This window comes from Mesoplodon bidens (genome assembly GCF_964165515.1).
Source record: "Mesoplodon bidens genome assembly, chromosome: 1".
Lineage (NCBI taxonomy): Eukaryota > Metazoa > Chordata > Mammalia > Artiodactyla > Ziphiidae > Mesoplodon > Mesoplodon bidens.
Genome location: NC_138176.1, coordinates 16,600,743 through 16,621,853, shown reverse-complemented (window position 1 = coordinate 16,621,853; position 21,111 = coordinate 16,600,743). Strand labels below are relative to the sequence as shown.

General features: G+C 46.0%; 1 protein-coding gene across 1 annotated transcript in view; it reads right to left on the bottom strand.

Annotated features, from left to right (window-relative positions):
- Positions 1–20,455, bottom strand: part of ABLIM1 (actin binding LIM protein 1) — a 186,393-nt gene extending 165,938 nt beyond the window's left edge. Inside the window, exon 1 of the mRNA XM_081228323.1 lies at positions 20,238–20,455. Coding sequence (XP_081084449.1) covers positions 20,238–20,253 — 16 coding nt within the window. The 5' untranslated portion in view covers positions 20,254–20,455. The remainder of the gene's footprint in view (positions 1–20,237) is intronic.
- Between the last annotated feature and the right edge of the window lie 656 nt (positions 20,456–21,111).

The following is a 21,111-nucleotide window of genomic DNA, read 5'->3' as shown; positions in this document are numbered from 1 at the left end:
GATCAGGGAAAATACAGTTACCATCCAATACCACTATTGGAGCATCTCCCATATGAAGCTACAGATTCTTGAACTTATGACATCTCAATATGTAACTCTGTAACACCATTCTATTATTGTAACAAGTACAATTTATTGAACACTGTTAACTGATTTACACTCGCAATCACAGATAATCATCACAACTGCCTTTCGGGGGTGCTGTCTTATTATTCCTGTTGTGCAGAGAAAGACACCAAGGCTAGGAGTCAAATACCTTGTTCAAGACTTATTTATGAAACAGAAACAGACTCAAAGACTTAGAGAATGAACTTACGGTTATCAGGTGGGAAGGGTGGGGGGAAGGGATAGTTAGAGAGTTTGGGATTGACATGTACACACTGCTATATTTAAAATGGATAACCAACAAGGACCTACTAAATAACACAGGGAACTCTGCTCGATATTATGTAACAAATGGCAAGAGTTTGAAAAAGAACAGATACATGTATATGTATCACTGAATCACTTTGCTGTACACCTGAAACTAACACAACATTGTTAATCAACTAGACTCCAATATAAAATAAAAAGTTGAAAAAAAAAGATTACACAACTAGGAAGTCGTCTGACTACAAAGCCCACACTCAGAAGCACTGGGTAGGGGATTTCCACAGGAAAGTATTATGCAGCATAGAAGGAAACCAAGCTAGTGCAATGTACTAAATTCTGATTACACAGCTCAGAAGCAGTGAACACCCAGCTGCATCATACTCCCAAAGGTAACACCTGCTAGTAAATAAGCAGATGGGAAATAACACTTCAAATATAAAAGAAGTTATTCCAGGCTGCGGCAATTTATGGGGAAAGAACACTTACAGGGGAAGGGTAATCGAGCAAGGGGATGCATCCAGCCTCCACCCTGAGCAGAGGCCGGGGTTAGAAAACTGTCTGGTTAGGACTGGTCTGGATTTGCAATCACAAAATGATTTTCTGCCGGTAAGTTTGGTTTCTGTCTAAAGACAGGAATCCTATTATCCTGGGAGTCTACACTTCAGAGAGACTGCTTCACTACTGAGAGAGCTTTCTATGCTTCTACCCCGTTAGTTCCCATTTCATTGTAAACACACATCACAGAGATGTGTTCTCCCGCCCTTGCACTGCTTCTCTCCACCTCCTCCTCCCTTTTTCCTTTTTTTTTTTTTTTTTTTTTTTGGTTATACGTGGGCCTCTCACTGTTGTGGCCTCTCCCGTTGCGGAGCACAGGCTCCGGACACGCAGGCTCAGCGGCCATGGCTCACGGGCCCAGCCGCTCCGCGGCATGTGGGATCTTCCCGGACCGGGGCATGAACCGGTGTCCCCTGCATCGGCAGGCGGACTCTCAACCACTGCGCCACCAGGGAAGCCCTCCTCCTCTCTTTCTTTATGCTCGAATGGTACTAGTATTGAGCCTAGGAATCGAGCAACTCAGGTGTTTAAATAAATGCACAGAGTGCTTAATTTGCAGTTTACCTAAAAGTCCGTTTCCTGCTGTGGCAAGTGGTATTTACGGAAAGCTACCCACTGTTACCATGTCCAAAATGACCCTTCTCTTGAATTGGCTTCCATGACCTAATTTCCTTATACCATGTTAGTGTGGTGGTCAGGATTACTGCTCGGCACAAAGCACACGGCCGCCTTGGCACAAACACTCCCGGCGGGCAGTAGGACGGCTCTGTTCTAGCGTCCGGCCACTGGTGGCTTTCCGCTTGTAACAGATCCCAATACCTGACTTGCCTGACAGAGGCAACGCAGTCTGTCTCTGCTATTCCTCCAAATATAAAAGACACCGTCACCAGTGGGTCAGCTGGGATCCTGATTATAGCAACAGCCCAGGCTTTAATCCAGTTAATCTGATTCCCCCAAGGCAAAGAGGTACTAGGATTATAATAATTCAGCCAGGAAATTTCCTCCGTGTAAATCATATGATGCTCTTGCCCTGCTGTGCGTGCTACACCGGCCTTCTGCGTAGGAAGGTTAATCTTAGAAAGGGATTTACCAGCAGTTCGGTGTCTTCTCCTCCTGCTTCTAAAAGAGTGTCTCCCTTGACACACCGTTTGGTTGAGATGACTCACTGAGACCACTCCCTTCTTTGGCCTCCCCTAGCCCTTCTCTGACAGCACGTAGTCATTTAACTTTGGAGCACAGTCACTGGTAGAAAGCCACACCGCTGCCCCCGAACAGTAACTCGAAAGGACCCTGCAGGAGACCTGACTCCTAGCCCTGCCTCTCCTGACACGAGCCTCCACTTCCCCAAGACCATACAGAAGGGCTAAGAGGGGCTTCCCTGGCGGCACGGTGGTTAAGAATCTGCCTGCCAATGCAGGGGACATGGGTTCGAGCCCTGGTGCGGGAAGATCCCACATGCCGCGGAGCAGCTAAGCCCGTGCGCCACAACTACTGAGCCCGTGTGCCGCAACTACTGAAGCCCACGTGCCTAAAGCCTGTGCTCCACAACGAGAGAAGCCACCACAATGAGAAGCCCGTGCACTGCAACTGGAGAAAAGCCCGTGTGCAGCAACGAAGACCAAACACAGCCAAAAATAAATAATAAATAAATTTATTAAAAAAAAAAAAAAGAAGGGCTAAGAATGCCTCACAGGTTGAAGTGGGGACAACATGAGGTCATCTCCTCGTGGGCGAGCGCCCACAGCACCGGCCTGGCACACAGATGCCCGAGTCATCTGAATGTTGGGAAAGGCTGTCACTAGCCCTGATGAGCAGGAATTTCTCAAGTTTAACAACAATACCTTCTGAAATGTGATACAGCCTTTGAAAGTCACCCAGGGATCTCAAATTGTCCCTGCCCCAGCAATTCGACTTAGAAATGGATCAAGTCAAACACTCGGGCTGTGGCTGCAGCCTGAACCCTGCTGGCAGACCACCAAGAGAGAGGGTCACAGTCTAATAGCATTTAGGCCTAGGGTCCTGGGATGGGGTTTCACTTAGGCCTGGTGGCACCACCATTGCCTTCTCCCCGCTAATTCCAAATCCAGACACATGAGAGGGGTTTAAAAAAAACAAAAAACCAAGATGTTAATTGTAGTGTCCTTGTGAGGTACACACTGAAGTCTGCTAACAGCACAGGAAGCTTCCCAGCTGCCTTTAACTTTTTTTTTTTGCTTCTACTTACTGCCCAGGACACACTGGGAATTACTAACTAGTTAAAAATAGCACTTAAGACAAACTAATGAAAATTGTTAATATGTGTATGGTACTTCACAATTTACAAAAGGTGTTCAAATATAATATCTCCCTTGATCCCATCAACCTCAGATCTACCTCACTGAGCATTAGCAATGTTAAGGACCTTCCCCCCAAGAGTGGTGAGCTGGTAGGGCTCTTGCCTGCTGCAGAGAGCTGGCCTTGCACAGCTCTGCCCAACTGGGCGCTCAGTGACTTCACCTTAGTAGCCTGAAATCAGTCACGGGGCGGGTATTTACACCACGGAAATTGGCAAACTTTACCAATCAGGGCTTTGCCCTGTGCCCGCTCCCAGAGACGGTTGTGACACATTTACTAGCACACCACTGTGCCCGAGGTCACCTGCTGGTAAACAGCAACATGAGGCTTTTAATTCAGCTGGTAGTAAATTTCAGAAACGAGACTTTGAACCCTTTCTGAAGTGGCCCTCCCACTCGCACTCTGTGAATAAACACGCACAGTCACCTTCCCCTGGGTCTCTCCAGCGACCGCAGGCCTATGGGGAAGATGAGAGCAAAGGACTTGAGTTCACAGTCTTCAACGTGCAGAATCAGACATGATCTTACAAACGCTGGAACTACACTTTAGGTATTTCAGTTCCTTTCAGAACTTCAGTTCTGGCTTGTTCAAGCTTCCTGTATGACATAACTGTGCCCCGTGTTACCTCTGCAAGAAAAGGCAAGCACACATCATCTATACTTGTCACCTTGCCAGGTATTTTCCTAGTCATCCAGGCGACAGAGAGCCTGACCCTGGGTGGTTCGATCGTTCTCTCATTTAACTTCAGGGATTCATCTGCTGGAGTGGGGGAAAAGAGATTATTTCCTCAAGTTTAGCAAAGTTCAGACTTAGTGAAGTCTATCACTGGAAAGAAAAAATATGTTTCAAGTTCAACATGCAACCAGTGGGGGAAGCAGACAGAGACATTACATAAATGTCTCCATTAAAACTCCTAAAGGCAACCTTCCAACGCTTGGGAAATAACTTCTTACCAACAAGAGTCAACAAATACTGACCACATAAGAGCTGCTGTGTGTCCTGTGTTGTTCCAGGCCCTATGGGGAACTCTGGAGACAGACCTCCCATGCCCTACCCAGTTCTGTGCACAGCACACAGGAGGCTCTCCCTGGGGAGCTGGTCAGTGCTGAGAGAAAACAACTAGGGAGCTGTCCTGGGAGGTTTAAGACTGTAGGAGAGGCACAGACGATAGGCTACGACTTCTGCAGGGAGAAGCATGCAGTAGGTTGGGATGAATAGCTGGAGAAAGTTCCAGGGAGGAAGGCGTGGGATTTGAGACCGTGGTATGGGAAGAATGTAAATGGTGACAAGGGGAGGACAGTTCCGGGAGCAGGGACAGCATGAGGCAGGGCCTGGAGGCGGGAGAGCTACGGTCAGTCGGGCAGCCCTCGGACCCAGACGCTTCTGGGCAAGAGCAACGCAAGGCGAAAGCGGCAGCGTTTCTCCCGTGACATTTGTGTAAGTCCCAGATCCTGCCCTCAAAGAGTTTACACTTCTATGAGGGTAGGTTAGATGGAAGGAGGTGGAGGAAAGGATAAACAGACAGATAAGGAGATAGAGAGAGACGGAGAGAGAGAAAGAGAGAGAAGGAATATGAATGGGAATAAAAGGTACAGAGTAAATCGTGTGCTGAAGTAAAAGTGTAAAATGAGGAGAGAGAAACTAAAAAAATTTTCAAGAAGGAAGCATCCTTCCAGCTGGGTCTTTAAGGCAGGGTAGGAGGGCAGGATTTAAATGAGTAGGAAGGAAGAGGAAGGCATCTTAGATGAGGGAGGGGTGGGATGGGGTATATCTGGGGACCGTCAGGACACCTGGTTTGGCTGAAGCACACAGTGCGCAAAGGGCAACATGGAATAGAAGACAGTGAACAAAGTTTGACCTGCGCATCCTTGAAGGACAAGCTAAGGCACAGACTCTAAAGGTTCCTTATCTCCCCCAGGTGGAGGTCTTGAGATGAGTGATATAATCAGAGTATAGTTGACCTATTTCTTAGGAGCTGAGTTAGGACTGTTTTTCAGCTCACAGTGCAGGCAAATTGGGAGCCACGCACTATGACATGATGGCTTTCAGCGAGGGGTCCCCTCCAGTGGTGAGATGGTCACAGTCCTGATTCTGGTCAGACAGATCTGGTGCGAATCTGGGCTCCACTCCTCTTAGCTCTGTGATCATGAAACAAGTTACTTTTCTTCCCTAAGCCTCAATTTCCTCTCCTGTAAAATGGGGATAAAACCTATTCTGACACTTACAAGGATAAATGTATGTAAGGTGCTCAGCACTTTTCCTGACAGATAATGAGTGTTCACCAAATGGAAGCCATGATGGTTCCCATGGTGTTTCAGTGTGGGGATACGGTGAACTGTAGTTTAAGGTCCTTGATCACAAATAAATGACCATGTGCTCCACCTGAAACACAAATACGTTGAATTTCCAGCTCTGCTGTCTTCTGTGACTTTTAGCAATGGACACCTACTCTTCTGCTGGGTAACACCCAGTGAGTGTTCAGTGCACCCAATGAATCTTACAGTTTTCGGTGTCATCATTTCAGTTTAACCCGTAAGGCTCTAAAGAGCAGCTTTTGTTTTATCAGCATATAGTTCACATGTCCTAACATTTACCCATTTAAAGTGTACAATTCAATGTTTTTAGGTATATTCACAGAATTGTGTGACCATCACCACAAGTAGTAATTCTGGTATTTTTTACATTTTTTATCACCCCAAAAGAGACCCCATACCCATGAGCAGTCACGCCCCCATCCCTCCCCTGCTCAGCTCTGGGCAACCACTAATCTATTTTCTGTCTCTATCGATTTTAAGTAGCAGGTTTGACTAGTGTCCGTTAGTCTCAGCTTCTCAACATCCGCAGAGCAATCAGAAGGAACAACTGTATACACACACATGGGGATTTCCCTCTACACATCTCACACCTTACTAATGCATGGAATCCTCCCCACTAAGGTGTATATTTGTTTTTCACCAACACATCCCAACCTGACAGATGTCCTCATTATCACTTCGTTTCTGCTGCCCTCGTGAAAAAGAGCCCATCAGAAGAAAAAAAAAAAAACTGGATGAGACACCATCAGACCCAGTTCACGTCTCATGTGGGAGGTTTCACAAACACGACTTGCCTAGAGGTATGTCAATGCTGGAGATGTGCCAGAAAATTAGAAACAAGAGGATATGCCTCTGAGTAACTGGTCCCTCAACAAGTAGGGTGCTAGGAGGGGTTTAGGGGGCAGTTGGGAAGAATGCACAGGGTCTGTCTTCAAATAGTGTGGGCTTTTGACTCATGTTCAATCCCTCTGCTACAGAGCAACCAGAATGATCTTTTAAGGGCATTATTTGAGCAGATCATACCACCAACTAAGGCCTCTAAGTAGCTTCTGCCACATTATCCAAGGCACCCTATGGGAGCCCACGGAGCCTGCCCACCTCCCTGGTCTGTTCTCATGTCCTCTCCACCTCGCTCCCAAGCTCCAGTTCCTGATGCTTCAAGATCTCCACATGCCCCTTCCCTTCCAGAGGGCTCGTCCCCCTGGTATTTGCAAGGCTGGCTCCTCCTCTTCTGGTCTCACCCGAAAGCAGCTCTCACATCTACCCTCTGAGAGCTCTTCCGGGACCACCCAAGTCAATTCGGGTTCCCTGCTTCCCTTCTACCCCCATCTCTGTTTGCTTTCTTTATACTTACCACAATCTAAACATTCTGTTTCCTTCTTTTCTGTCTTCTTTACTACAAGGTTACTGCCACTGTATTCCCAGGGTCTAGCACAGTTCCTGGCACAAGGTCTATGCTCTGTAGATGTATGTTCAGCGTGTTCATTCACTTAACACTAGCCTGATTTTCTGTCTCTTTTCCACAGAAACAGCCTTTGGGTGAAACTGAAAGTTGGTTAAATGCCTTGGGGTCACCAATCAGATGTTATCAATTAGGTAATGTTGATGATGTCAATAAACTCAACTAATGACATAATGACTAAGACTTGCTTAAATTTCTGACTCAGAAAAAAAACAAAAGCTGAAGGAATGAGCTTACTGGTGGACCAGTTTCAAATCAACTCTGGCTAAGCTTCTCTCTGACTGAGAACCACACAAAGGAGTACCACTTCCAGTTGAACTGACCTGGGGCCAGGAGCAGAGGTGGCACCAGAGCCTTGGAAAATGGAAACGCAGTGTTCCCAGAGCAGGACGTCACATGATGATGGGGAGGAACCAGCAGGGGCTGCTGCAGCGTGGGCGGGCAGTTTCCTCGGCAAGAATCCTGGGCACACCTGGCTTCCGGCCTCAAACGTTTTTTTTTTTTTTTGCGGTACGCAGGCCTCGCACCGCTGCGGCCTCTCCCGTTGTGGAGCACAGGCTCCGGTCGCGCAGGCCCAGCGGCCATGGCTCACGGGCCCAGCCGCTCCGCAGCACGTGGGATCCTCCCGGACCGGGGCACGAACCCGTGTCCCCTGCATCGGCAGGCGGACTCTCAACCACTGCGCCACCAGGGAAGCCCCAGCCTCAAACATTTTAAAACAACCATTCTTATAAGGTCCACATGTTCCTGCACCAAATCTTTATCAGCCATCTCATTTCATTCCACAGCAGAAAGATGAACTAGTATCATCAGCTTGCTTGCCCAGGGGACGTGGGTTTCAAGAACCCAGCCAGTAGAGCTCCTTGGTGACATTCTATCACAGGACAGTAGGAACGACTGGCCACAGGAAACCACTCGCGTGGTCCCGGAGCAGGGTGGCATGACAAAAGTTTCCAAGGTTTTGCTGTGCTTGAGGTGAACTGGGAAGACACTGGCCAGCAGAAATGGGTGGCTCCTTAACTCACCTGTCTAGCTCTGTTTACCTGCCCGGGTGCTGAAACTAATCTGATCACTGAACTCCATCCCAATGAAAACGCTGTCCCACCAATTTTAATCAGCCCAGAGGTACAGTGAAAACAATAGCTGCAAAAGCAAACAATTACTGAGCTCTTGCTAGGTTATTTTAAATGTCTTATAGTATTGATTCAACCCTCACAACAACCCTGTGAAGTTGGTACAACTGATATCCTTATTTTCTGATGAGGAAACCGAGGCACAGGCGGGGTTAAGTGACTTGCCTGAGGTCGCACAATTAGTAACAGTGGAGCTGGGATTTTCACCCAGGCAGTCTGGCTGCAAAGCTCCCGCTCATAAATGCTACTCGTTTCCAGGCAAACCTATAACATCCCGAAGGCTTTGGGGATAATCATACAAAGTTAGCAAGGTAAATGGAACAATTGTACCACAAGGGGCAAATGAGAAAGAGATGAACACATACAGGGAAGGGTTTCACAAGTTCAGGCTCCGAACATGTCCCTCCTGAAAATCCCAGCCGAAGGCAGTTTGACTGCCTCTCCATCCAGCTACAAATTTAATTATTCTCACCACCTATATTTTCATTTTATTTTCTCTGCAAGGGATCTTGGGTCATTCCCTTTGGCTCTGGGTTGTGCACCTACCCTGCTATTTAAATAAACTTTACAGATCAACAGACGTTCGAGCAACGTTTTTGAGCTTTTTATACAAGTTATGTCATTGAAATGAATCCTGACAATAAAGATATGAAGAGGGTAGTACGGGTTTTCTCCCATATGTTTTAATTTTTATCAAAGTTTAAGAAACTAAGAAGGCTTCTATGCATAAAAACCACATATACTGGGCTTCCCTGGTGGCGCAGTGGTTGAGAGCCCACCTGCCGATGTAGGGGACACGGGTTCGTGCCCCGGTCCGGGAAGATCCCACATGCCGCGGAGCGGCTGGGCCTGTGAGCCATGGCCGCTGAGCCTGCACGTCCAGAGCCTGTGCTCCGCAACGGGAGAGGCCACAACAGTGAGAGGCCCGCGTACCGCAAAAAAAACAAAAACAAAACCAAAACACATATACTTATAATGCACGATGGCAACTGCCTGCCTCACCTCTCCTCCCACCTCTCCACCCTCACTCCTCTGTGCTCACCATAAGCAGATGCGTTCAACTTTTGGTGTTTTTCCTGGTCTTCATTGCTCTGTTTCTTAGTCTTAAGAAATTCTTACTGCTACTCTTATTGCTACATTCTCATACCAGCTCAGTCACTACTTATTAACATCTTGTTCTTACTAATATGGCTAAACCACATTTTCAATTAACTGTGGTCAGCGTTTACACTTTGAGAATGTAATTATCGTTCGACTAGAACCTGCAGTGCAATCTGTGAATACAGCCCCTTTCTTGTACAACTTTTTTTTTTCTCCTAGATGTCATCATTTCCTTTTCTCCCACTAGCCTGGTTTCTGATGAACAATCCATCATGTTTATTTTTATTTTTTTAACGGTTTTTGTTGTAGATCTAACCAATAATTCTTTCCAGAGCTCAAACTTATCAAACCTCCACACCCAGAGAGAAAAGTGGGTGTTCTCAGTGCTATTTTCACTGAAGAAAAAATCAAATCTCACACAGGGGAAGAGCTTGGCTCCACGTCCTCTGGAGACATGATTCATCTGATACCAACCCCAGCATTCACTGCCTGGCAGCACTGCTTCTGGGGAAAGAAGATGTGCAGGCTGTGGCTGCACAACTCCAGAGGGGGCCGCTCCCCCGCAGGAGAATGAGAACGGGGCCCTGGAGGGAGGTGACACACAGATCCTGTAAAGAAAGGGAGCCTTCCCACCTCAAATACTGCTCCTCATGGTCTTGCCCTGCACTGGCTCCCCACCCCTGGTAGTATCGTATGGGACACTCTCTGTCCTTGTAGGTTGCCGCTCTCTGTCTGGCCTTGTTTGTTTGATTCATGTTTAGCCCCTGGCTTCTCTGCCTACCTACTAAGCAAAGCCACCATATCAGCGCCACCTCACCGTGGTCCCTGGGCTCTCATGTTAAGCATGGCCTTTCCCTAGGGGTCTCTCCATCACGGCCACACCTTCCAACGGCAAGAAGCCACTCTGGTGCTGTTGTTTCATAGTCCAAGCTCTTTTTGAGCCCTGTTGCATCTTGCAGGGGTGCCTCCAACTCAAGATAGGGGTGATGGCAGACACACCCAGAACCCAAAGAAAGGTTATGCTTTTCCTGCTGCACGGGAGGCTTGTTATGACAACTCACCTCTCAGACATTCCAAGAGAGGGGTGAACTCTCTCCAAAGCCCCTACGTTATAATATTTCTTGAAATACTCTGATATGTCAAAACTGAATGCTATATAGCACATGGTGCCCAACCAATGGAGGAGAAGAGATGTTGCACCGATGATGGGTGACGTGGTACCTGACAGACTGCCCAAGCCCTGAACTTGTTCTACTCTCCCTGGTTGTGATGCAAAAACAAGGGGACCAGGCGAGCAGACAGGTGATGTGGAATCATAGGGGGAAATTCTTCTAAATGAAAAAGTCGTTCCAGAAATATCAGGCTTAGATGCTAATGAGGCCTGAATGGGGGTTTCCTTTGGCCTTTCTGCTAAAATTCAACCATGTAGCATTTTACTCTGAATTTAACAGCTGGGTCAGTCCTTAATTGACCCAAAAGATGACAAGCACCCCAAAAGAGGACATCAAATTCTGGCCAACTTCTGTTCAGGATAAAATGATCACTAAAAGATTCCAAAATTATTCTGTCAAAACTTCTCCAGTTGCAAGTGAAGAAATCCAGCTTAACCAAAATGACCAAAACGTACATATTAAAGCACAGTTGTAAGTGTCCAGGATAGAAACATGGTTGCCCAAGAAAGTACCTTGTTCTGTTTCCATCCAATAAAACTTTAGTTAGTGTAGATGTTCTAAACCAATGGTTTTCAAACTTCAGGTCTTGACCCAGTGAAACAGGATATCAGTTCAATGGATCATGACCAGCTTAGTTAAAAAAAATAGGAGAGGCTAGAAAAGAGCAGAGAGTAAAGGTTAAGTATTGCTTCATGTGACTTTTTCTGTAGCCATTTATATGCATAAGCGCACAAGTCTTGAGTCTTGACGTGTCAAAATGGATTTCTTACTGTGAATAGGTTTGCTGAGCCCTGTGTTAAGCCCCAGACCACAACCGGAAGGCCCTTTGGCTGAGTCCTGCCCGCAGACATGTTTTGTTTGGCCTACACAAAGAGTTTTTGGAAGAGAAAGTTGAATCATTTGCCAACATTTAAGCATCTGGAGATTTTACATAAAAACCCCTATTTCTAGTCACTCTTGGAAATTGGAAGGCCTGGTCACGTGGCCTACATGCCTCCATTCCTAGTTTCGTGGGAACCAGGATAGAGCAACAGAGTGGCTTTTCGCCGTAGAGGGGTCCCTGCTGTCCAGTTTGTCCTAATCTCCATTCATTTAGGTCACCTGCCTGATTCTTGGAGGCATCTGTATGTATAGCCTTTGGTTCTAACCATCCTCAACTCAACCTGACCTGCAAAGCCCTCCATGTACCCTTCCTCCCATTCACTGCAGTCACGTGACCAATAGTAGTTCCTGCCAAACTCAGCTGGCTGCGTTTCCTCCATTGCTTCTGTTTTGACAATTGGAAACCTTTCTCTCATTTCCCCTTTATTCACTTGTTGCACTCCTGTTCAACCTTCAAAGCCTGGCTTGCCATGACCTCCCAGGAGAATTAATCACTCCCTGCACTGCAGCCCCATATTACTTTGAGTTCTCTGCTGCATGCATTTCACATTATATCATAATCACTTCTGTGTTTACGTTCCTTGCTAGAATGTGAGTGCTTTCAGGTCAAGAACTACATTATTTGTTTCTATACCTAGACAGCTCATCTCTTATTAGGTTCTGAATAAACATTTAAACAAGGATAACCACCTCCCGCACCCATACGCAACCTTCATCCACTTGTTAGTTCGTTCAACATTCACTGAGCACTTACTATGGAGCAGACACTGTATACTGAGTACGAATTGAATTAAACACCATCCCTAACAGGAAGAAACTAACAGAACCCTTCAAGGTCAATCTTAAATGCTTCCTTTTCTGATTCATTTGAAACACTAACTCTTCCTTCCTTTGAACCCCAAGAGAATACCATGTATACCCCTTCTGATCACCTTGTGTTGCCTCTCTTTTCAATCAGCACCCCTCCCCACAATGGTTAATTCATTAACCTACTGAAGGTAGGACCTTTTCAGTGTATCAGGTTACCCCCGAAATGCCTTGTGGAGAGTAGACCTCAGTAAATTTGTGATGTGCTCAAGAAGCCCGTTGCTATGGTTCATGGCTTCAGGCTGGGCTCTTCACACATGGCAGGACTGGCAGCGTCTTCCAGTTGAGCAGGAACTGCACCACTGAACCCAGTCCAGCAGATACCATTCCCACTGTCGGCCCTAAAAAAGTTCCTCGATGGCTGTCCAGACAGGGCTCCCATGAGTGGCACACAGCAATCCAGCAGACACTCATCTAGCTCCACGTGTCACTTAGGGGACCCTCCATGGACCTGGGAACCCGCAGCTCCTGCCATTTTTCTGAGGGGTACTCAGCCCTCTCTCTCATTTCCCATCAGATACTCCACGGTGAAATAACCGTGCTACCTTTTTCTACCATTCTCTATTTGTCTTAATTTTTCTTAAGTTTCTCCCTGCACAATGTTTCAAATAGCATTGTGAATACAGACTGTTAAACAATCAATGTTGTTGAATGACAAGACAGAATCCAGACATCTAGAACACAGACCGATATAGTGGAGGTGGGTGAAATGCTCCAGGTTTTAATACTATGTCTTAGCTCCTCAAAGACTATCCTGGCTCCTTTGAAACTATCTTTTACAAAAGATTCCAAAAAGGTGTATGAACCCCAGTAAAAATGTTCACCTAACCCTTCTAGAACTAGGAATGATCGTTACAGAGTGGCACTCCTGTGCCTTGACTCCCTGCCTTCCCCAAGTCTAGCTGAACGCCAACTCACTCCCAGGGAAAGGCACCTTGTAACTTCCTCCCATGCCCACTCTCTGCCCATCCAGTGTCATATACTAACAGCAGTTTCCTGGCCACTCAGATCTCCCAGAAGGTCTTTTTTTTTTTTTTTTTTAATGAACTATAGCTTTATTCTACGACGCAGGAGAGTCAGAGTGAGAACAATGCTCTTGGCCTTCTCTTTGCTGTCTGCATTGTAAGCAAGATAAATTAGCAAAAGAGAATGGAGAGGCTACTTATATAAAAGTTCTCACTTCTCTGCCTGGAAGGCTGATCATTTTACCCACAGAAACCATGGATTACCTAGACAGTGTCAGAGTATGGTCCCCGGACCACAAGCGTCAACATCACCTGGGAATTGCTAGAAATGCAAAACCCCAGGCCCTTCCTCAGACTTACTGAATCAGAACTCTGGGAGCAGGACCTAGAAATCCCTGTTCTTACAAGCCTTCCAGGTGGTTCTGATGCCTGCTAACAGTTGAGAACCACTGCCCTAGATATAGTAATTTCCCTGGAAGTCTTAAGAAAACCAGCATCTTCACAGTTAAGTCCAAGTATTCAAATAAGTCAGCCTATTGGATTGCAATGGGACACAGAAACTCAACCCTGGGGCCCCTCAGGGCACACTGGACCATAATAGCATTAATCATGTCAGTGTGAACGCAAATACAACGTTTCAGAGAAAAGAGGTCATGCATACAAATATTCACCCTCCCCACCGTTAACAAAATTTGCCCTTGAATACACAGCCCCTGCCAGTTTGGGATAAACATACCTCTCGGTATGAGTCACCATCACACCAACACACAATGAAATAGGAAGCTGGGCTGGTTTCCACTGTGGTGTGCCCAGATCAGGCTCAACCACAATGGGAAGAAATCCTGCACCACTCACCCATCACTGAACCTTCTGAAAGGTCCTCTGACTCTCTAATGCTGGCCCAGGAAAATACTCAGCATTTCGGCTTTGGCATACGAGATGCAAACACTATGAGGGCCCTCCTGCTTGCCTCCCGGGAGCTGTGAATATGATGATGACACAGAGGAGCCACCTCCTCACAGAGGATCGGTGCACAAGATTTTGCTCTTGGTAGGGTGAGTCTCACTGAGGATGTCTTTTCTGCAGGACTTTGGAAAGTCAAGTTCTTGTCCTTTAAAAAAGGGTTTCTCCTAAATACCCATCGACAGATGAATGGATAAAGAAGACCACCCATCTCAGTGGCCCAACCAGCTGAGATGTTCTCAAGAGCGGGTAAATTTAAGCCAATGTGTTCCTTCTCTCAGATTTCTTTCCACATTCAGCCTGAAGTCTAATTGTGGAAACAAAGTCTTTTTTTTCTCTCTCTGGATAAACATTTTTAGACATCAGTGAGTAGGTGGCACAGGGCAGGGATTTGTTGTGATTTTTTTTTTTGTTTTTTAATGTGAAGTTCTTTCCCTTAGCGTTAGAAATGCCATCACCCAGACAGCCCTTCAGTTGTGAAGAAAACCAGAGCAGAGCCGTACTTCCTAGTGAGAGTAGTACTATTTCATTTATAAAACAGTAAGAGAAATCCACACTTGGTTTTTTTATCCTCTCGAGTGGAATATGATGACAAAACTCCAACTCCTCTCCCTCCAAAGATTCAAAGTTCACAACTGAGTTGTGTGCATAAGTCACAGATCAAGACAATGTATTCTGAAGCTTAGAGCATCGTGGTGTCTCCTTAAATCAATAGTTTCCCTTTAGACCTTACTTAGGAAATATCCCTGTCATTGGTGTCCCTTGAAAAACTTGGGGCTTTTCAAGTTAAGGAAAAATGAAGAACCTAGACAATGCCAGGCACAGGTAGGGGTGGGGTATGAAGCATCAACCTGGGAAGCAGGGTTGGAAAACTGAATCTAGGAGAAGCTATTTTACACCAACAGGGGGCCTGGAAGGCAACTTGGATGGATAATGAATTATTATACTGCAGAGAACGATCTGTTCTCAGACTTCCCCAAGGATGGAACAGAAATGGGTTTTGATTACCTTAGGCAGTGTGCACGCACCTGAGTGGGTAGTGTTTGTGTGGGTGTGGGTTTTGGAAGGAGTGGGATGGGGGGGGAAGAACAGATACCATTAGAGGCAACAACACATGGCAACTCTAAAGGTTGTTTGATAAGACAATATATGAAGTCAACAACTCCTTAGGGAGAGACAGACACTCTTCCTTAAGTCATACAGGTGATGATTAAATTGTTGTATAATTTCTCTGGTGTTTACTTAAGTGTTCAGAGTAACTCTAGAAGAACATACAGAAGGGACGGGCCTTTGTAAAGCACTGTTAGGAAGCAGAACTTGAGTTAGGTCTTGGGCAGATACAGAAAAGGAGACTATACATATTTCTTACCAGGACAAGATGGGCAGAATGACCCAGGATGGAGAAGGAAGATACCGCCATGATTATTCAAATAGGAAAAGTGGTGGGGGGAGGTACCGTAAGTACAGTTAGCACAGATTCTGGAGCCAGAGAGGCCTGGGTAGAAAATCAGCTCTTCTACTTTCTAGCTAAGTGATCCCTGGCAAGTTTCTAAACTCCTGTGAGCCTCCTCTCCCTCATCTATTAAAGGGGAGGAGTACCACTGACCTGGATGGTTTCATAGATTAGAGACAATGTACGTAAAGCTTTCAACACAGAGTAGTATAGTATATTTTCGATAACTGGCAGATTTAATAGTAACATTAAAAACAAAAACAGAACCTAGTGGCAGGGCAGGAATAAAGATGCAGACGTTGAGAACCGACTTGAGGACACAGGGAGGGTAGGGGGGCTGGGATGTAGTGAGAGAGTAGCATTGACATATATACACGACCAAATGTAAAATAGATAGCTAGTGGGAAGCAGCCGCATAGCACAGGGAGATCAGCTCGGTGCTATGTGACCACCTAGAAGGGTGGGATAGGGAGGGTAGGAGGGAGGGAGATGCAAGAGGGAAGAGACATGGGAATGTATCTATATGTATAACTGATTCACTTTGTTCTAAAGCAGAAACTAACACACCATTGTAAAGCACTTATACTCCAATAAAGACGTAAATAAATAAATAAAAGCACACACACAAAAAACAAGATTGTCTTAGATAGCGGTGGGGAGGAGGTAATTTCAGGACTTGGGGAGAATCCTCAATGATTAGCAGGAAGCCTTGAACTTTACCTTGTCACTCATTTAGGTTTCTGAGCTGGAAATATGATGACATCAGCATCCTAAGAGGATTACTTTGGTGCCAGTCTGTAGGACACACCTGAGACCCAGTACACCACTGTTCTCAGAAGTTGCTAAGAAACAAGATTGCTCCGTGTGTGTGTGTGTGTTTGTGTGTGTGTGTCTCATATACCTGAATGTCAGGTGGAGGATGAACGTCTCTCCACTGAGGGTGAACTAGAATGAGTTTCACTGGGTTCTGCTCTACCTTAAAAGCAAGTTGGGGGACTTCCCTGGTGGCGCAGTGGTTAAGAATCTGCCTGCCAATGCAGGGGACACGGGTTCGATCCCTGGTCCGGGAAGATCCCACATGCCGTGGAGCAACTAAGCTCGTGCGCCACAACTACTGAGCCCACGTGCCACAACTACTGAAGCCCATGCGCCTAGAGCCCGTGCTCCACAACAAGAGAAGACACCACAATGAGAAGCCCGCGCACCACAACGAAGAAAAAGTAGCCTCCGCTCGCCGCAACTAGAGAAAGTCCACGTGCAGCCGAGAAGACCCAACGCAGCCAAAATAAATAAATAGATAAATAAATTTATTTAAAAAATAAATAAAAGCAAGTTGGGTCATCTAACAGTGACAGAAAACTTCTGAGAAACAAAATAAACAAAAAATGATGTGCTCAAATGTAGAACTCTGTTTTCCTTGATGTGACTCCCTCGCTGCTAAATTTTTATCCTTTTACATGATTTCCAAACCATAAGCCCCCCTTATTATTTAAATAAATGAGTGTTTATACAACGTAATCTCTAGTATTTGCTTATTCTTGTTTTCTCTAACAAAAAGGAATAATAAATCCCTTTTGTGTTCATTTTTTAAACTTGTACTAGAACACACATAAGCTAGACAATTACAGTTTTTAAATGAGTAGAGTGGGCTCTGGAATTGAGGTTGATGAAAGTGTATTCAGAAAGACAGATACTGAGTGATAAACCCACAAAATCTCTCCTGCTTCTTTGTTACAGGACACAGCAAGGGTAAGACGCCATTGAACGCGTCAGAGAAAGAACCATTTCATCAAGATTCCCAGATCAATAAGTCTCTGCAACTGGAAATGGGTGGGCACCTGGCTAGGAGAAGAGAAGAGAATGAGGGTCAAAGCATGTTGGCAAATGTCATTCCACACCTGTAGAGGTGTGATCTACCAGCAAGCTTTCTTTCCAGTCAGCGTCAATCCCAAGCCGAGAGATACATGGAAACTGTACCTAGGAGAGAAAATGGTGGTGCAAATCAGTGTGAGCTAAACCATCTCTAAGAGGTGAGCAACAGGGAATCTATGTCACTCCTTCAGAGGGCTTCCCATGTGCCTCGGGATGGATGCTGCCGTGATCCAAGCTCGCTCAAGGCTGATTCGTGTCAGCTCCAGGAGAAAGGAAGAAGCTAGGCCTCTCTGGCAGCAAGAGAAAATGGAGAGGACTAGAAAGGTCTCAGAATCAAGAAGACACAGGTTCTGCATCCAGCTCTGACAACAGGCCAACCTGTTTCAACTGTGAGAATCTACGATGGGCAGGCACCAAGCTATGAACTGGAAGATTAAAGATAGAGACACAGGGCTGCTTCTGAGAGGCTCGCTGTCTAGTGACGGAGCCAATGGGTGTCCACACACTTTAGTAAATGCAGACACTGAGCCATGTTCCGCTTTGATGGAACACAGCGGATGAGCGCTTGGTCCAATTACCCGCTGTGTGATTTTGAGCAATTCACCTACCCTTTCTGAAGCCCAGTTTTCTCACTCTAGGATGAATGTCTGACTACGTGCTTTGCTGTGCCCTTCTCGCTTTAAAAGCTATAATGAAATTCCTTTCTTTCCACGGAAGCGCTTGTGTACCCACCAAAAACCCTGCCTTCCCCTGCTGTTGGCTGAGGTCAATGCAATCAGGAAGCTGGGAGACAGAAGTGGAGACTGACACAGACCTCAAAATAAAAAAGGAACAGCCTTTAATCAGTGGCTAAGGGCTAAGATAATACTAGTATGTGACCTCTCGGTGCCCTGTCCAAAGTGGCTACTGACTTGTAAAGCAAATGTGAACCCAGGCAATCCGAGCTTTGGGAAGTCTGCAATGGCTTAAAAAGAGCTGCTATTCGGGGACCACTGATCTATAATACATTCACCACATACAGCAAGTCTGAAGCTTCCATGGACCCCTGGGGGATGGAATAGGGAAGTGGCTTTTACAATCCCCTTTCCCATCACTCATAAATTACTCAAATCCATTAGCAACAGAGATGGGGAAAAGAACTCAAATCCATTAGCAACAGAGATCAGAGCCAGGTTGTTTCTCTCCTCTGTGGGAGAGGTAAAAATGAAGAGACCTGACCTTGATTAAATGTCACCATCTTTACCTGTTACTCTGAGGGTTCCTGGTACCACCCCAGAAAGAGAGGAAACATTATTAGAAGCACCTATATTCACACCAAATCATTTCACTCAATTACCCCTTAGTCCATGAAAAACCAAAGCTAAACAACGTGATTTATGAAAGATACACAGGAGCAGAATGGATAGAGAAGAAGCTGTTTCTCTTTGTCCTAAGGTGTGGTCTTAACACACTTAGCTGTCACGATCCTATTTCTCCATCCATCCATTAGCATAATAAACCTGAACTGAGTTTCCAGCAATAGGGATCAATTTGAGTTCAGCACGTTCACCTAATATTTATTCCCTGTAGGGGCTTTACGAGAAAGTAGATAAAGATAAATCGCTGAAATGTTCAAGACAGCCCCCAAAGAGCAGACATCTGTGTTTATGGAGAAAAGTACATCCACAGTCAGAAAATGTGGTAGAATAAATCCAAGCTTACCAAAAAAGCAAAATTAAACGGTGGTTACTCACACTATCAAATCATGTTGTAAAGGTACTGAAGACATATTAAGGGAAAAAAATCAAGTCACAGAAAATGATCAAAGAATGATCCTTTTTAAATACTATCTATCTATCTATCTATCTGTCTATCTCTCATCTATCTATCTTATTCCTGTCTAGAAGGTCTAAAAGGATACACAGTAACTATTAACAATTTTGCCTCAAGAGAGAAAGGGGAGTTGAGGTGTACAGGGTAGGGGCAAGGAGATTTCATCTTTCATAGTCTCCTGTGACATTTCACTTTTCTTAACGTTAAGACATATTTATATATTACTTGGATAATTAAAATCAAACACTGTGGTGCTCTTTTATATTTCCCAGATAAACAAACTATTTAAACTACAATTCAATTCTGAAAGATTTAACTTCCATTTCAGGACCACGCCCAGTGCATAAATACTGCACACCTGTGCAGAGCATGATTGCCCTCTCCCTTTTTACTTTCTTCTTAAGACATAATCTGCCACCTTTGACATGTTAAGCATCCTTTAAGGTGTTTGGAGTTTTGATTAGGGATGCCACTGAAATGACAGGTTATTAGAGCGGCACACCTGGAACCTTTAAGACAGCCCGCTTCGAACTTCCAGCCAGTCCAGCTAGGCTTGGGCAGATGCCAACACAGCACAGACGTGGTAGAAGGGTCCTTTCATTACACATCTTCATTAATTTATTGATTTGGGTGGGGGTAAGTGAGGAAGAACGGAGGCTAGGATGAGGGCAGGAAGGCAAGGCTCAAACACAACCAAAAATTCAAAATGCAATGTCAGGCAAAAGAGACGCGCGCCCGGGAGCTCGGCTGTTCAAACACTCCAGAAATAGGATGTGCTTCTGACGACGCCGTGGCTAAATGAAAGGTTCTTGATGAAGTAAGTCTCCCTTCTGTGGAAACCCGGACATCACCATACAGATTCTCACACCAGGAACATGTCTGCCCGGCTTTCCATTGATCATACCCCATTAGGTGGCCGAGCCCTGAAGCACCAGTCCAACTTCTGCAACCATGCACAGTGATCGATATTTATAATTACCTTTCTCCTTCACCATGGCAACCAGGGCCTTTGGCGAGCAGCGCCGAAGGAAACAGGAACAAGTCTAGGAGTGGGAGCGCCCCTGGGCAGGCAGATCGGCTGCGGCAGAGGCAGCGAGGAAGAGCCGGGGCATCCACTTGCCAAGTCCGGGGCTTCTTTCTAAAATCCCGCCCCCCGTCTGGAAGGCCGAGCTCCGGTGCCCGCCCCAGCGATCGCTGCCGAGTGGTGGCCGCGCCCTGCTGCGGGGGGGCGGGGGGGGGACGCTGCCCTTCGGCCTCAGCCACTCACTACAGCTGCTGCTGTAACAAATGCAAAATTCCAGTGTCCTAATCTCTGGTCACTGACACCACGTAGCATTCCTCGTGCCGGGAAAACGGGCATCAAAATGCTCTGGAGCCCTGGCCCCCTCCCGGGGTCTGATAAATGACTGCCAGAAGAGGGGGGCCGAGGGGCAAGCCAGGGACTGTTCCAATAAGGAAAACTAGTCAATTGTTAGCTTATTAGCCTCCTATTACTGCTGTTGTCAATTCAGCTTCTTTCAGACCAACTGAATAAATAAAATTAGCCTTGGCAGCTCATGCAGCTCAATATCAAAAAAACAAACAACCCAATCCAAAAGTGGGCAGAAGACCTAAACAGACATTTCTCCAAAGAAGATATACAGATGGCCAGCAAACACATGAAAGGATGCTCAACATCACTAATCATTAGAGAAATGCAAATCAAAACCACAATGAGGTATCACCTCACACCGGTCAGAATGGGCATCAACAAAAAATCTACGAACAATAAATGCTGGAGAGGGTGTGGGGAAAAGGGAACCCTCTTGCACTGTTGGTGGGAATGTGAATTGATACAGCCACCATGGAGAACA